At 45.0% G+C, this 18,502-nt stretch overlaps 1 protein-coding gene across 3 annotated transcripts in view; it reads left to right on the plus strand.

The window, feature by feature from the left end:
- The first annotated feature begins 1,685 nt into the window (after positions 1–1,685).
- Positions 1,686–18,502, plus strand: part of LOC130275543 (flavin-containing monooxygenase 5-like) — a 79,816-nt gene continuing 62,999 nt past the window's right edge. The window contains exons 1-2 of one of the 3 annotated variants that reach the window (XM_056523604.1): positions 1,686–1,721; positions 17,878–17,981. In XM_056523604.1, coding sequence (XP_056379579.1) covers positions 17,973–17,981 — 9 coding nt within the window. In that variant the 5' untranslated portion in view covers positions 1,686–1,721; positions 17,878–17,972. The remainder of the gene's footprint in view (positions 1,722–17,877; positions 17,982–18,502) is intronic. The other 2 variants (XM_056523606.1, XM_056523605.1) reach the window with 2 other exon arrangements.

Genomic DNA, 18,502 nt, shown 5'->3' on the forward strand with positions numbered 1-18,502 from the left:
CCATACATTTTTCAAACCTCACCCTGATGTCCGCCCTTAACCTCTCAGATGCTGTGATCAATATTGTGGCGGTTCCTGTGGTTGATCTGATTGCCCACAGAACGACTGTGGGGATCAGATCAGCTAAGATGGTGGCCGGAGGTCTCCTTTACCTGCCTCCTGCTGCCATCATGGGGTCTTCTTCTCTGGTCGGCCGTCGAGCAGACCAGAGAAGTAGATCGCAGATAACACTGATCAGTGCTATGTCTATGCATAGCACTAATCAGTATCTGCAATCTAAAGATTGCAAAAAATAGTCCCCTGTGACTGGGACTATAAAAGTGTAAAAAAACAAGTTTCTAGTAAAGTGAAACAGCCCCTCCCCAAATAAAAAATAAAAATAAATCAACCTTCTTGGTATCACTGCGTGCAGAAATGTCCGATCTATTAAAATATTGCATTAATGATCCCATACGATGAGCGGCGTAAATGTAAAAAAAATACCAAATATATAGATTTTTAAATCACACAATATATGGGAAAATAAAATTAATCAAAAGCAATCAAAAACATGTTAAAAAAACCCAGAATGGTTCCGATTGAAACTACAGATCAGGGCGCAAAAAATTAGCCTTCAAACATCCCCATATATGGAAAAATAAAAAAGTTGTAGGGGTCTGAAGAGGATCATTTAAAATATATTAATTTTGTTCAATAAAGTTTGACTCACAATAATAGAAAAAGGATATAAATCGAGGATCATTTTAATCGCATTGACCTACAAAATAAAGATAATATATCATTTTTACCATGAAGTTCACTGCGTAAAAACAAAACCACCAAAAAAGATGCAATATTGCAGTTTTCTGTTCAATTTCTCCCCACAAATAATACATTTTGCTTTCGCCGTACATTTTATGGTAAAAATAAAGGTGCCATTACAAAGTACAAATGGTCATATAAAAAAATCGAGCCCTCATATGGGTCTGAAGTGAGAAAAATAAAAAAGTTATAGTTCTTCGAAGGATAAGGGATAGAGGATAAAGGACAGGGGATAAGATGTCAGATCACTGCTACCATTACTGCGCAGAGCGAGATCGCTCTGCACGTAATGACGGGCAATACAGGGGCCGAAGCATCGTTACGTCATGGCACCGCCCCTCATGACATCACGGCCCGCCCCCGTCAATACAAGTCTATGGGAGGGGGCGTGGTGGTCGTCACGCCCCCTGTCATAGACTTGCATAAAGGGGGCCGTGATGTCATGAGGGGCGGGGCCATGACGTCACGCTGCTCCGGCCCCTGTATCGCCCGTCATTACGCACAGAGCAAACTCGCTCTGTGCAGTAATGATGGCGGGGTGCTGCAGCAGTGATCCCCGGGGGGCCCCAGCAGCGGGACCGCGGCGATCTGACATCTTATCCCCAATCCTTTGGATAGGGGATAAGATGTCTAGGGGTGGAGTACCCCTTTAAGGGGATAAAGTTTTATAGGGGTTCGCAGACATATTTAATAAAATAAAATACATATAGAAAAGTTTCCCATAGTTTTTTTTTTTGACTGTGCAAAACAGGAAAAAAAGCCAAACAAATAACCAGTTTAATCTCGGCTGTGTTCCAGGACCCCGGCTCAGTCCTCCCTGCCAGCTTTATTTACATTGCTGTAGCCATGGAAACCAAGCCTGCGGAGAAGACTGGAGCAGAAGGGCTGAACATGGCCGGGATTATACAGGTTATTATAATGTATGTTATTTTAGCACAATAACAATTAGCAATAATATAAAGTTGTACAATAATGCCAGATTTAAGTCAATTTTTCAAGGTGGGTTTTTAATTAATTAATTAATTAATTAATTAATTTATTCATTTTATTTTTCATTTATTTTTATTGTTTTTATTCCAATTTACACAAGATGACTGTAGTAAATAATTATAGAAATAGTTTTCAAATTAACTGGTGCCAGAAAATTATAAAGAATTGAAAAAAAAAAAGTTTTCCAAAACGTATCAGCTGATGTATGTCCTGAAGGAAGTTATGTAGTTCCTTCCAGTCTGAGCACAGTGCTCTCTGCTGCCACCTCTGTCCATGTCATGTATAATTTTTGCTTATCTGTTAAATAATGTTTAGTTATTTATGAGTCTGTTTCTTGGGGATCATGTACGATTATCTCTTTATTTATGTTAGATCAATAAGGTTTCTGTAATCTTTAACATAACATTGCTCCACCGGCATGAACTCCACAAGGTCCAACTCACATAACCATCTGCAGGTAATACATTAACCTTTTGCTTTGACTTAGTTTCCATATTTTTTCATTAAAAAAATCTGATTTATGACTACAGTGATCCCTCAACTTACAATTAGAGATCAGCAAACTTACAGTAAATTTGATTCGTCACGAACTTCTCGGCTCGGCAGTTGATTACTTATCCTAGGACTGTCTCCTAGGACTGTATCCACCTTTTCCAGCCCACGGGAGCACCTGAAAGCTGAACTAATTTATGCAGGAAAAGTCATCAACTGCCGAGCCGAGAAGTTCGTGACGAATCGAATTTACTGTAAGTTCGCTCATCTCTACTTACAATGGCCTCAACATACAATAGTTTCAGCATACAATGGTCTTTTCTGGACCATTGTAAGTTGAAACCAGACTCACCATACAATGTACAGTCCAGATCTGCGAAACGTGTCAATGGCCGGAAGAACTGACCAATCAGGATGGGCAATTTACTGGTAAAACCCCTGTATTACTGAAGCATATGCACTAACTGGTGTCTGGTAGCGCCCCCTACAGTACAGGGAGGTCTTACATGTTCTGTACTACTCTACCTGTATTACTGAAGCGTATGCACTCACTGGCGTCTGGTAGCGCCCCCTACAATACAGAGAGGTATTACATGTTCTGTACTACTCTACCTGTATTACTGAAGCGTATGCACTCACTGGTGTCTGGTAGCGCCCCCTACAGTACAGGGAGGTATTACATGTTCTGTACACTTTACCTGTGCCAGGGTTACCTGCTCCTTTTGACACCAGGTGAGGGCGACTCCATGTTACTTTTTTAGGACATTGCATGTTCTGTACAGGACCCTGTCCTCTACATAGACCAGTGTTTCCCAAGCAGGGTGCCCCCAGCTGTTGCAAAACTACAACTCCCAGCATGCCCGGACAGCCAAAGGCTGTCCGGGCATGCTGGGAGTTGTAGTTTTGCAACAGCTGGAGGCTCCCTGCTTGGAAAACACTGAAATAGACAGTGATTACAGCTCCCTGCAGATCTTTCTTACTTTTATATGTAAGGATTTGCTTTATCTATATTAATTATCTACTTATTTTTCTTTATTTCTCACTTTTTCCTATTTTTGGATGACCTTTTGGCGCTTTAGAACCAATTACCAAGTTTCCATAGAGTTCTGGTCTCAACATACAATGGTTTCAACATACAATGGTCATCCCAGAACCAATTAATATTGTAACTTGAGGGACCACTGTATATGGAGGCATAAGTGCAAATGATAAAGATAGCATCCAGAATAAGGACAGGTTCTTGCTCCAATAATACTGACATTAGTGAACATCACTGATAGGGTGTGCATGGACTTACATTGTTTTATATCACTACGCATAGTGCACTACGCATAGTGCTGGTGTGTGCGACACCCAACCAAGATGACCTATCAGCGCAGGCTTTGGAAGATAAATGTGAGGACCCCCTGCTGGTTGTTTAGAAGTACTGTACCTTCTTTGAGAATAAGAAACGGATTGTTAAGCAGGGGGGCACTGTTAGCACTTTTGAGGAGTTGGGGGTCAATGGGGCAAATTTATCATTATTATCTGAGGTGGACATGTTTTACAGTCAATCATTTACAGCAGTGAAAGTGCTGACGTACGTCAAATATATGAAATGGCGCACAGCATGGGATAAATTTGTCGGAGCAATGCACAGCTAGGGGAAATTACCCCAGCACAGTCAATTTCAAACTGAAAGAAAAAGGGGCTGTGTTCAGTGCTGTGTGTTGCTGTATTGCATTGCTGACCCCCCCTATAACTTCATTATTTTTCCAAGTATGAGGCTGTATGGGGGCTCATTTCGTGCCATGATCTGTAGTTTTTCACACTTTTGTGTATATGTGACATTTTTTTTTTTTTTTTTTTTTTTATGTAATGTGACCAAAAATGTGAAATTTTGGACTATTAGGTATTTTTTTATGTTTACGGCATTCACCGCATTGGACCATTAACATTTTATTTTAATAGATCGGATTTGGATATTTCCACATGCGGTGATACCAAATATGTTTATCTATTTAATTATTTAACTTTTTTTTTATTTGGAAAATGGGAAAATAGGGTACCTTATTTTTGGGGGAAGGGGATTATTCACTTTTATTAAAACTAAGGGCGTGCAATTGGGTCAATTATGGTGCAAATCTTGGTGCAATTATGGCCCATTTTGTGGCATTTAAGCCATACCTATGTCATAGAAACCATTCCCTCTTGGTTGGATAAGGCAACAAAAAGTATCTGAAAACAGGGCTTCCAATCCCCAACATCATATGCCGGTGTAAAGGGAAAGATGATGCATCTTTCACTGTCATGAATTTATATGTCAAAAATTCATGGCAGTAGATTTTTTTGGCAAAACTTAGGGTCAGGGCCGCCCTTAGGTGTTCAGCCGCCCTGTGCGAGCTAACCTTGTGGCACCCCCCCCCCCCCCCCCCCATTATCCCATAAACATATACAAAGAGGAAAAAAATCTTTGTAACAAATATATTTTTTTATATTTAATCATTCCCCTACCCCCTTAATCAGTCCCATGTCCCCCTTAATCAGATGCAGTATAGTTCCCCCACATTAGGTGCAGTATAGTTCCCCCACATTAGGTGCAGTATAGTTCCCCACATTAGGTGCAGTATAGTTCCCCACATTAGGTGCAGTATAGTTCCCCCACATTAGGTGCAGTATAATTCCCCACATTTGGTGCAGTATAGTTCCCCAAATTAGGTGCAGTATAATTCCCCACATTAGGTGCAGTATAGTTCCCCACATTAGGTGCAGTATAGCTCCCCACATTAGGTGCAGTATAGTTCCCCCACATGAGGTGCCGTATAGTTCCCCACATTAGGTGCAGTATAGTTCTCCACATTAGGTGCAGTATAGTTCTCCACATTAGGTGCAGTATAGTTCTCCACATTAGGTGCAGTATAGTCCTCCACATTAGGTGCAGTATAGTTCCTCCACATTAGGTGCAGTATAGTTCCCCCCACATTAGGTGCAGTACAGTTCCCCCACATTAGGTGCAGTATAGTTCCCCACATTAGGTGCAGTATAGTTCCCCACATTAGGTGCAGTATAGTTCCCCACATTAAGTGCAGTATAGTCCTCCACATTAGGTGCAGTATAGTTCCTCCACATTAGGTGCAGTACAGTTCCCCCACAATAGGTGCAGTATGGTTCCCCCACATTAGGTGCAGTATGTTCCCCCACATTAGGTGCAGTATAGTTCCCCACATTAGGTGCAGTATAGCTCCCCACATTAGGTGCAGTATAGTTCCCCCACATGAGGTGCCGTATAGTTCCCCACATTAGGTGCAGTATAGTTCTCCACATTAGGTGCAGTATAGTTCTCCACATTAGGTGCAGTATAGTTCTCCACATTAGGTGCAATATAGTCCTCCACATTAGGTGCAGTATAGTTCCTCCACATTAGGTGCAGTATAGTTCCCCCCACATTAGGTGCAGTACAGTTCCCCCACATTAGGTGCAGTATAGTTCCCCACATTAGGTGCAGTATAGTTCCCCACATTAGGTGCAGTATAGTTCCCCACATTAAGTGCAGTATAGTCCTCCACATTAGGTGCAGTATAGTTCCTCCACATTAGGTGCAGTACAGTTCCCCCACAATAGGTGCAGTATGGTTCCCCCACATTAGGTGCAGTATAGTTCTCCACATTAGGTGCAGTATAGTTCTCCACATTAGGTGCAGTATAGTTCTCCACATTAGGTGCAGTATAGTCCTCCACATTAGGTGCAGTATAGTTCCTCCACATTAGGTGCAGTATAGTTCCCCCCACATTAGGTGCAGTACAGTTCCCCCACAATAGGTGCAGTACAGTTCCCCCACATTAGGTGCAGTATAGTTCCCCACATTAGGTGCAGTATAGTTCCCCACATTAGGTGCAGTATAGTTTTCCACATTAGGTTGGCAGTATAGTTCCCCCACATTAGGTGCAGTATAGTTCTCCACATTAGGTGCCATATAGTTCTCCACATTAGGTGCAGTATAGTTCCGCACATTAGGTGCAGTATAGTTCCCCACATTAGGTGCAGTATAGTTCCCCACATTAGGCGCAGTATAGTTCCCCACATTAGGTGCAGTATGGTTCCCCACATTAGGTGCAGTATAGTTCCTCCACATTAGGTGCAGTATAGTTCCCCCACAATAGGTGCAGTACAGTTCCCCCACATTAGGTGCAGTATAGTTCCCCACATTAGGTTGGCAGTATAGTTCCCCCACATTAGGTGCAGTATAGTTCTCCACATTAGGTGCCATATAGTTCTCCACATTAGGTGCAGTATAGTTCCCCACATTAGGTGCAGTATAGTTCCCCACATTAGGTTCAGTATAGTTCACCAAATTAGGTGCAGTATAGTCCTCCACATTAGGTGCAGTATAGTTCCCCACATTAGGTTCAGTATAGTTCCCCACATTAGATGCAGTATAGTCCTCCACATTAGGTGCAGTATAGTTCCTACGCATTAGGTGCAGTACAGTTCCCCCACAATAGGTGCAGTACAGTTCCCCCACATTAGGTGCAGTATAGTTCCCCACATTAGGTTGGCAGTATAGTTCCCCCACATTAGGTGCAGTATAGTTCTCCACATTAGGTGCCATATAGTTCTCCACATTAGGTGCAGTATAGTTCCCCACATTAGGTGCAGTATAGTTCCCGACATTAGGTGCAGTATAGTTCCCCACATTTGGTGGAGTATAGTTCCCCACATTAGGTGCAGTATAGCTCCCCACATTAGGTGCAGTATAGTTCCCCACATTAGGTGCAGTACAGTTCCCCACATTAGGTGCAGTATAGTTCCCCACAGGTGCAGTATAGCTCCCCCACATTAGGTGCAGTATAGTTCCTCCACATTAGGTGCATTATAGTTCCCCCACATTAGGTGCAGTATAGTTCTCCCACATTAGGTGCAGTATAGTTCCCCCACATTAGGTGCAGTGTAGTTCCCCCACATTAGGTGCAGTATAGCTCCCCACATTAGGTGCAGCATAGCCCCACATTAGGTGCAGTATAGCCCCACATTAGGTAGTAGCAGGTTCCCTAAATTTGGTAGCATTGTCGTTCCCCTATCCCACCACCTACCCCCCCCCCCACGTCCCCCCACCGACTCACACAGACAGACACCCACACATGCACACATACACATAGACAATCTTACCTGACCTGCGCTGCGCTTCTCTTCTCTCCGGCGTCGGCCTGACGAGTGATGTTACTTACGTCCTCCTGTGCGGGTTTGCGGAGGTACGTCACATGTGTGACGTCCCTCTTCATACTCGGGCCTGCCAGCCAACCAGAGACGTGGAGGAGGCCGGGGTAAGTGAAACCTCCCTGTGTAATGAAGAAAACTGTGCCCTGAAGTGGAATGTGACCCTCCGCATAGGGACACAGTTGAGAGAGGGTAGTGGGAATGTAATAAGAGGGAGCGGACTGCAAAGCAGAAAGCTGTGTCCCTGTGCGGAGGGTCACATTCCGCTACAGGGCACAGTTTTCTTCATTACACTGGCATACTTGGTGCGAGCTGTGTCGGCCGCCCGGCGCCCCTGTTGCTATGGCGCCCTGTGCGGCCGCACAGCTCGCACACCCCTAAGGCCGGCCTTGCTTAGGGTAAATTTTGGAGCCAGCATGGAAAAGATGATGTTTGTGAGTTTGGCGCTCCCCGATGATTACCTATGCCTGATTTAGACAGAGGAATTCACTTGCGTCTCGGATAGCAGTCGAGGTATAAAAAGTGTATTGAAATAAATTGTTACGCCTAGCGCTCCGGGTCCCCGCTCCTCCCCGGAGCGCTCACGGCGTCTTTCTCCCTGCAGCGCCCCGGTCAGTCCCGCTGACCGGGAGCGCTGCACTGTCATGGCCGTTGGGGATGCGATTCGCACAGCGGGACGCGCCCGCTCGCGAATCGCATCCCAGGTCACTTACCCGTCCCGGTCCCCTGCTGTCATGTGCTGGCGCGCGCGGCTCCGCTCTCTAGGGCGCGCGCGCGCCAGCTCTCTGAGACTTAAAGGGCCAGTGCACCAATGATTGGTGCCTGGCCCAATTAGCTTAATTGGCTTCCATCTGCTCCCTGCCTTTATCTGACCTCCTCCCATGCACTCCCTTGCCGGATCTTGTTGCCTTGTGCCAGTGAAAGCGTTTAGTGTGTCCAAAGCCTGTGTACCTGAACTTCTGCTACCCATCCTGACTACGAACCTTGCCGCCTGCCCCCGACCTTCTGCTACGTCTGACCTTGCCTCTGCCTAGTCCTTCTGTCCCACGCCTTCTCAGCAGTCAGCGAGGTAGAGCCGTTGCTAGTGGATACGACCTGGTTGCTACTGCCGCAGCAAGACCATCCCGCTTTGCGGCGGGCTCTGGTGAAAACCAGTAGCCTCTTAGAACCGGTCCACTAGCACGGTCCACGCCAATCCCTCGCTGACACAGAGGATCCACTACCTGGAAGCCGAATCGTGACAGTAGATCCGGCCATGGATCCCGCTGAGGTGCCGCTGCCAAGTCTCGCTGATCTTCCCACGGTGGTCGCTCAGCAATCGCAGCAGATTGCCCAACAAGGACAGCAGCTGTCGCAGTTGACCGCCATGTTACAGCAACTTCTGCCTCTGCTACAGCAGCAACCATCTCCTCCGCCAGCTCCTGCACCTCCTCCGCAGCGAGTGGCCGCTCCTAACCTCCGCTTGTCCCTGCCGGACAAATTTGATGGGAACTCTAAACTCTGCCGTGGATTTTTGTCTCAGTGTTCCCTGCATATGGAGATGTTGTCGGACTTGTTTCCTTCAGAACGGTCTAAGGTGGCGTTCGTAGTAAGCCTTCTTTCAGGAAAGGCCTTGTCTTGGGCCACACCGCTCTGGGACCGCAATGATCCTGCCACAGCCACAGTCCAGGCCTTCTTCGCTGAACTCCGGAGTGTCTTCGAGGAGCCAGCCCGAGCTTCTTCTGCCGAGACTGCCCTGTTGAACCTGGTCCAGGGTAATTCTTCCGTTGGCGAGTACGCCATACAATTCCGTACTTTTGCTTCTGAACTATCCTGGAATAATGAGGCTCTCTGCGCGACCTTTAAAAAAGGCCTATCCAGTCGCATCAAGGATGTGCTGGCCGCACGAGAGATTCCTGCCAACCTCCAAGAACTCATCCATTTGGCTACCCGCATTGACATGCGTTTTTCTGAGCGACACCAAGAGCTCCGCCAGGAAAAAGACTTAGATCTCTGGGCACCTCTCCCACAGCATCCTTTGCAGTCTTCGTCTGGGCCTCCCGCCGAGGAGGCCATGCAAGTGGATCGGTCTCGCCTGACCCAGGAAGAGAGGAATCGCCGTAGAGAAGAAAATCTCTGTCTTTACTGTGCCAGTACCGAGCATTTCTTGGTGGATTGCCCTATCCGTCCTCCACGCCTGGGAAACGCACGCACGCAACCAGCTCACGTGGGTGTGGCGTCTCTTGGTTCCAAGTCTGCTCCTCCACGTCTCACGGTACCCGTGCGGATTTCTTCTTCAGCCAACTCCTCCCTCTCAGCCGTGGCCTGCTTGGACTCCGGTGCCTCTGGAAATTTTATTTTGGAGTCGTTTGTTAATAAATTCAGCATCCCGGTGACCCGTCTCGTCAAGCCGCTCTACATTTCCGCGGTCAACGGAGCCAGATTGGACTGCACCGTGCGTTACCGCACAGAGCCCCTCCTCATGTCTATTGGACCCCACCTTGAGAGGATTGAGTTCTTCATTCTCCCCAACTGTACCTCTGAGGTCCTCCTCGGTCTGCCTTGGCTCCGGCTTCATTCCCCCACCATTGATTGGACCACCGGGGAGATCAGGAACTGGGACTCTGCCTGCCACAGGAAGTGCCTCTCCCCCCCTCCCAGTCCCGTCAGGCAAGCCTCTGTGCCTCCCCATGGCCCCCGTCCTGGTGTCACACTGCCCCGTGCCAGGCCTCGCCCTCTGCCCTCCCTCCCCATCCCCACTCCTGCTGTACTGCCTGCCGTTGAGGAAACCCTCCATTCTTTCCCGGTGTCCTCATCCCAGGGGAGGCAGTTACCGGACAAAGAGAAGGGGAGACCTAAGGGGGGGGGTACTGTTACGCCTAGCGCTCCGGGTCCCCGCTCCTCCCCGGAGCGCTCACGGCGTCTTTCTCCCTGCAGCGCCCCGGTCAGTCCCGCTGACCGGGAGCGCTGCACTGTCATGGCCGTTGGGGATGCGATTCGCACAGCGGGACGCGCCCGCTCGCGAATCGCATCCCAGGTCACTTACCCGTCCCGGTCCCCTGCTGTCATGTGCTGGCGCGCGCGGCTCCGCTCTCTAGGGCGCGCGCGCGCCAGCTCTCTGAGACTTAAAGGGCCAGTGCACCAATGATTGGTGCCTGGCCCAATTAGCTTAATTGGCTTCCATCTGCTCCCTGCCTTTATCTGACCTCCTCCCATGCACTCCCTTGCCGGATCTTGTTGCCTTGTGCCAGTGAAAGCGTTTAGTGTGTCCAAAGCCTGTGTACCTGAACTTCTGCTACCCATCCTGACTACGAACCTTGCCGCCTGCCCCCGACCTTCTGCTACGTCTGACCTTGCCTCTGCCTAGTCCTTCTGTCCCACGCCTTCTCAGCAGTCAGCGAGGTAGAGCCGTTGCTAGTGGATACGACCTGGTTGCTACTGCCGCAGCAAGACCATCCCGCTTTGCGGCGGGCTCTGGTGAAAACCAGTAGCCTCTTAGAACCGGTCCACTAGCACGGTCCACGCCAATCCCTCGCTGACACAGAGGATCCACTACCTGGAAGCCGAATCGTGACATAAATAAAATTAAATAAACAAAATAACAAGGAACAACACGTTTTGGGGGTATTGCAACCCCCTTCCTCAGCTCCATACATTAGCACTCAATTGAGTCCTTTATATACTGTTGGGTTAAAGTGGGGAAATGATCTGGATGACAGTGCCACCCCCCTGGATGGGGTATGTGTGCAAAGTCTAGTTGACAACTTCTATATGTACTCCAGCCATTTTATTTACAGCTCCTCAGCTCCTGCATTGCCACTGCTCAATTTATTGTCTGTAAGGATGCAGAACATTTACAAGTGCTAAACTTGGAGAGGTTCTGTGGCCCCATAGAGAGTAATTAGACTGATGACCTTGCAGGCACAGTCCCTACCATTCATTTCAGTGACAATAATTTTTCCATTTTTGAGATATGCAAGGGGTCCCAGAGGTTGGACCCCTCCCTCCATGATCTGTTTGTTATTCCTGGATAGGGAATAACCTAAAGGAGATCTGTAGTGCTCTGAACATAGAGATACATGGAGGGGCGTGGCAGCTGCCGCATCATGCGGGGATGGAATGCCCCCTTTCCTGTACATTGCCGTGGCCCCATACAGGAGATCGTGGGGGGCCCCGGTGCTCGGACCCCCCCCGCGGTCTAAAATTTTAAGTTCAGAGCACTACAGATCTCCTTTAAAGAGGTTTTCCACCATAACAGGATTTTAGTATGTACCTGCCAGACAGTAATGGACATGCTTAGGAAAGATGTGTGCTTGTCTTGGTGCTAAGTGGCCATGTTGTGAGTCCACCATAACGCTGAGGCTTTTTTTGAACTGGCTGTTTCCGGTTGGAGTTTCCTTCTTCAACTACAAATTCCATAGTTCCTTGTTTGTAAGCGTGAGGTCACTTTCCTCCCTCTCACATATCAGGCACCCCACCCATTGAAACACAAGTGAGCTGCATTCCATTCAAAAGACCAGTGTTTTTAAACCAGGGTGCCTCCAGCTGTTGCAAAAAAAAAAAAGTTGCAGAATGATCTCTCTCCCACCCAGCGGTTGCTCCACACATTGAAGCAGGACAGTCTCCCTTTGCACACCTTACTAGTGATGTAATGTCTCGGCCGCACTGCAACCTGGGAAAACCTAAGACCTGAGTAATTTTGTATGCTGTTAAAAATAAATATTGGGGTGAAAATCACAGAAGAATTGCGAGACCACAGTCACACACAGGTACAGACACTATATTATGAACTACACTAACTTTACAGCCCCTGTAGCATAGTCAAAAAAAAAACAATCCTGGAAAACCCCTTTAATAAGATGAGAAGGCATGAAAACACCTCTTAAAACATACAAGAAATTAAAACTCCAAAGACAACTAAGGTGATATAAAATCATTATCATAATTTAATATTAGATCGTGAATACACATGAGGTGTGTAAACACATGACTGCACTGTCAGTGTATCATCTCTCAAAACACATTAACTCCTGTTATATACCCAGTGAGTATACAACCAAGTAACGATATATGGACAGCTGCTGATCATGGACACGATCGTGGGACCAGATGTGTACAGGTAATAGGGGACATCAGAGACCCAAAGAACAAAATGACACAATGTACTATTGTATACTGAGATGAGGCATCCATTGTGGAATGCTGAAATAAAAACATAATGTTTTCCCCCTATAAGCAAACAGTAAAATATTCAGCATAATACAATAGTCTTTGGGTTTATCCAGCTCGCTGATTTAGAAAGTCACTCTTCCTGTTAGTTAACGGATAAAGCTATTTAATGTGCATACTTTTATATGTCTTTTGTATATAAATATGGGTACTTTGTGTGCTGGTTATTTTTATGTATTCTTTTTTATGTACTTATTTAGGTTATTGGTTTAAAAATTCTGATTCTCTGAAGGATTTTCAAACTGTCCTCCTGTGGTAGCTATGGGGTGTTAGTAAGAATAACTGATCACTTTGTGATGCCAGGGCACTGTTATCCTATTCATGGACCGAGTTTAGGGATAGCTTGTCCTGGGCCAGACACGGGGAATAAATGAACACACCGACGTCAGGTTACAGATACCTGTCTTTACTGAACAGGGTGCAGATGGTAATACAGGTAGAGCTAGCTTTAGGTGAGAGAGTGCAGTGTAACACCTTGGCAGTCCTGTTGCCTTGCTGGGACGTGTGGTGCTTGCCCCAAACAGATCGATAATGACTTGTGAGACGAAAGATGAATCCCGGTTGGTAGGGTCCTGTCAAAGTACTGAAGCCTTCGTTTCAGGAGCATGAACTTCCACCGTGCGAGTAATCCTTTTGGGATGACCAGTTGAGATTAGATTTGAGCGAGACCTCTCCTCAGAGCACACGACACACAGCACACCTGAACCTCACTGCAGCTCAGCAGTAACTATACTGAGGCAACTCCTCTCCCCACTACACTACATAGGGTAGAATTTAGTGGTTCCCATTGGCAGGCAGGGTCACATGAGGTTCACTATTCACTCTTAAGGGTACAGTAACAGAAAAACATATATACATATAACAAGAATATAACTGATTTAGAAAATATATATTACTCTGCAATAGAATACAACAGTAAGTTGTTTAGTGGGCCCAACACCGTACGCTACCAAGCTGCCCAAGACAGTCCAAAGATACAGGACAGCTATTGGTCCTGGGACACCACACTCCTACTACTATCTTCTCACTGTATTATGATATAGCTGTTTTCAGTATTATATTATATTTTTTTATTTTATATATATATTTATTTTATTTTATTTAAACTTTTTGAAAAGGGGATGATTCAAATTTTTATTAGAGAAGGGGTTAATTTACATTTATTATTTTAATTTTTTTCACTATGTTTTAGTCCCCAGAGGGGACTATTACATGCAATCTATAGATTGATCAATGCTATGCCATGTATTTGCTGTGTATTTTTCCATTGGAACGGGATCCTGATCCCGCTTCTTGTTTTATGATACACCTTTAACCCCTTAACGACCACGGACGTAAATGTACATCCTAGTGCGGAGGTACTTCGCACACCAGAACGTACATTTACGTCCTGTACGAGCGGTGCTCGCGTCATGCACTGCAGGTCCCAGCTGCTATCAGCAGCCGGGGACCCGCCGGTAATGACGGACATCAGCGATCGCGCTGATGTCTGCCATTAACCCCTCAGATGCCGTAATCAATTCACATCATGGCATCATGCAATTCACATCATGCATCTTAAATAAATGATTGGTGGCCGAAGGTCCCCTCACCTGGCTCCGACCGTCTCCAGGGGTCTTCTGCTCTGGTCTGAGATCGAGCAGACCAGAGCAGAAGATGACCGATAACACTGATCAGGGATATGCCCTATGCATAGCACTGAACAGTATTAGCAATCAAGTGATTACTATAAATAGTCCCCTATGGGGACATAAAAAGTGAAAAAAAAGCGTAAAAAAAATACATATTTGGTATTGCCGAGTGCATAAATGTCCGTCCCTATCAAAATATAATGTTAATGATCCCGTATGGTGAACGGCATAAACGTAAAAAAAGAAAAAAAATGTCCAAAATTGCTTTCTTGTCACATTTTAGGCTCAACTTTTTTTTTTTTTTTTTAATAAAAAGTGATTTTAAAGTTTCATATACACAAATGAGGTATCAATAAAAAGTACAGATCACGGCATATAAAAAGTGCCCTCATACTGCCACATATATGGAAAAATGAAAAAGTTATAGGTGGTCAAAATAGGGCAATTTTAAACATGCTGATTTTGTACAAAACATTTTTAAGCGGTACAATAATAGAAAAGTAAGTAGCCATGGGTATCATTTTAATTATATTGTCCCACAGAATAAAGAACACATGTAATTGTTTTCCATAAAGTGTACAGTGTGAAAACGAATCCCTCCAAAATTTGCAAAATTGTGGTTTTCATTTAAAGGGGTACTGTCAGATACAAAAACTTTTGATATGTTGTAAAGCATGCAATACCAATAGGTTTTGCAATTGCTTTCATTAGAATATTTTCAGTATTTTATACTTAAAAAGCCAGTCAAACAACTGCCCCCCCTGCCTACTTAAACACATACTAGTCCTGCTGTGTCCATGCATCATCACCTATGTCATGGACACACTTCCTTGATATAACAGCTGTGAGCACTGTCAGCTTGTGTCCCACTTCTGTCAGTGAGGACAAGCTGGGAGTTGTAGTTTTGCTAATGCTTGGGGACATGTGAGCAGACAGCATACTGAGGGACGGGGCGGAGACCTGCACAGTGAGGCCACGCCCCCTCCCTTTGCTAGGAATTCAGACTAGTGAGCTAAATTAAAAGTGTAATAAAAAAATAAATAAATGTGCTAGACACATAAAATTAGATGTACATGGGCAGGATTAGGTACTGAGTGATATATTATAAAATAGTTTTTTGTTGTATCTGAAGGGTACGCTTTTAATTTCCTCCCTAAAAAAATAATTTTTTGGGTTCGCTGTACATTTTATGGTAAAATAAGTGATGTCATTACAAAGTAGAATTGGTCATGCAAAAAACAAGCCATTATATGGGTCTGTAGATGGAAATATAAAAGAGTTATGGACTTTAGAAGGCAAGGAGGAAAAAACAAAAACTCAAGGTCAAAATGGTCTTGGTCCTTAAGGGGTTAAAGGAAAACTGTCAGCCTGTTCACCCACACTAAACCCAATACTTTGGGTTATAGTGTGGGTGAACAGGAGTCCAACGATGGGTAACTTACTTAAATGTGTCCAGTAGGTCCTGAGATAAGTCCCAAAGAAGATCTTCTGCTGAATTCAATGAATTGCACGCAGGGGGCGTGGCTCTGTCCGCTCAATTTACATATTCATTGTCTGTGACTCCACTTTACTAGGATGTGGAGTCAGACGCAATAAATATGTAAATAGAAACAGTTAAGCAGAGGATCTTCTCGGAAACATATCTCAGGACCTACTGGACATACCCCTGTTCCAATTTATTATGCAAATGATATTATTCTCATTTACCTAAATCATTTATGTAAATAACAGTCAGCATAATTCTCATGTTATCAACTATTAAGAGTACAATAAAAATGTTATTGAACAAACCTCCTAATGATAACAGTATTTGTTAAACATAAAAAACTTACAATGCTCTGTTCCAAATTATTACACACAGTAAGTTTCAAAACACTTTATAGGTTGTAAAGAACTAGAAATTGTCATTTGTTGTGTTTGCAGCATATTTACTGAAATCAAAAGCTATTTCAATCAAACTTTTAACAACATTTTAACTTTTTAAACATTTTTAACAGGTCATGCTACATTTTAACATAGGGCCCTTATTTGATAGCAGTTTCACAAGTCTTGCATCCATTGAACTTTTGAGTTTTTGAACAGTTTCTGCTTGAATTTGTTTGCAAGATGTCAGAATAGCCTCCCAGAGCTGCTGTTTGGATGTAAACTGCCTCCCAGCCTCATAGATCTTATGCTTAGGAAACTCCAAAGGTTCTCAATAGGATTGAGGTCAGGGGAGGATGGAGGCCACACCATGAATTTTTCTCCTTTTATCCCCATAGCAGCCATTGTTGCAGAGGTATTCTTTGCAGCACGAGATAAAAAATAATAAAATGATTTTATTATGGAAAGCATAGTTCTTTCTTCTGTACCAGGGAAGAAAGTGGTCAGTCAGAAACTCCACATACTTTGCAGAGGTCATCTTTACACCTTCAGAGACCCCAAAGGGGGCCGACCAACTCTCTTCCCATGATTCTGGCCTAAAACATGACTCCACCATTGTCTTGCTGATGTCGGAACAGGGTGGCCATCCACTACTCCATCCATCTGGACCATCCAGGGTTGCTCGGCACTCATCAGTGAAGAGGATTGTTTGAAAATTAGTCTTCATGTATTTTTCTGCCCAATGCAGCCATTTCTGCTTGTGAGCATTGGTTGGTGGTGGCCGAATAGAAGGTTTATGCAGAGTTGCAAGACTCTGGAGGACTCCACACCTTGATGTCCGTGGGACTCCAGAGGCACCCGCAGCTTCAAATATCTATTTGCTGCTATGTGATGGTATTTTAGCAGCTGTTCTCTTGATCCGATGCATGGATCTGGAAGAAATCTTCCTCAATGTTTATCTGCACGAACCCGTCTGTGCTCTGAATCAGCCACAAATCTCTTAATAGTGCGATGATCACGCTTAAGTTTTTGGGAAATATCTAATGTTTTCATACCTTGTCCAATTGAACTATTTCACTCTTTTCGGCAGCAGAGAGATCCATTTTCTTCTCCATATTGCTTGAAAATGGTGCTCGGCTTAATAATGTGGAACATCCAGCCCCCTTTTGTAGTTTTTCCTTAAATTGGGCTCACCTGGCAATCTAATTATCACAGGTGTCCGAGATTGTTTTCAGTGATCAAAAGAGCCTGAGACACAATGCCATCCATGAGTTAAACTGAAAAAACAAATATTTAATATCTTTGGGACACTTAACTCCTTAACGACCATGGATGTAAATGTATGTCCTGGTGCGGAGGTACTTTGCGCACCAGGACGTACATTTACATCCTGTGTATGACCGTGAGCATCGGAGCGGTGCTTGCATCATACACGGCAGGTCCCGGCTGCTAGCAGCAACCGAGGACCTGCCGGTAATGGTGGACATAAGCAATCGCGCTGATGTCCGCCATTAACCCCTCAGATGCTGTGATCAATACAGATCATGGCATCTGCAGCAATGCGCATGTTAACGAAACCCTCCAAAATTAGCAAAATTGTGCATGCAAGACTTATTGTTCCAACATTTCCGCATCCTGCTATATGTAATAATAATGTTGTTGTTTTTTTTTTTCTTTACTTTTTTTCTTTGTAAAATAGGAAAAAGGGCATAGCACTGATCAGTGATATCTGCGATCCACTTATGTATAGCCTGTGAGAAGGCAGACCATACAGATGAATCACAGCAGAGCGGCATGAACAAGGTAAGTAGACCTCTGGCCACCAGCACCTAAAGGACCACGGCACCTAAAGGATTTAAGGAAAACTGCAGCCTAATATAACTTATATACCCTCTATCCACTGGGACCCCCTCGATCTAATGTGTGGGCCCCAGCTCTGCCGTCGCTCTCAACGTGCAGGAGGCATGTCAGCTGCATCATGATGCCGAGGCTGGCAACCCCCCCTCCATCTATCTTTATGGGAGAGGCGGAGTAAGTGTCTATGGCTGCAGTACTCCTTTAATGGCGGACATCAGCATAATCACTAAGGTCCTTGGCTGCTGATCGCAGTCACTATTTTGGGACATGCAATGATCACGGAACACTGCGACATACATTTTCAGTATGACGCTGTGTGCTATGTACCAGGGCTCTAGGGGTTAAAAAAACATTTCTTCTGCATACTAATAGGGATGACATAAATTGTAACTATCCACCATGATATGCACTCGGGAGGCTATAGACTGCACGGATAAATCATTTTTGCAGAGAGGGTTGTGGTTGGT

The sequence above is a fragment of the Hyla sarda genome, chromosome 6, assembly GCF_029499605.1.
Source record: "Hyla sarda isolate aHylSar1 chromosome 6, aHylSar1.hap1, whole genome shotgun sequence".
Classification (NCBI taxonomy): Eukaryota; Metazoa; Chordata; class Amphibia; order Anura; family Hylidae; genus Hyla; species Hyla sarda.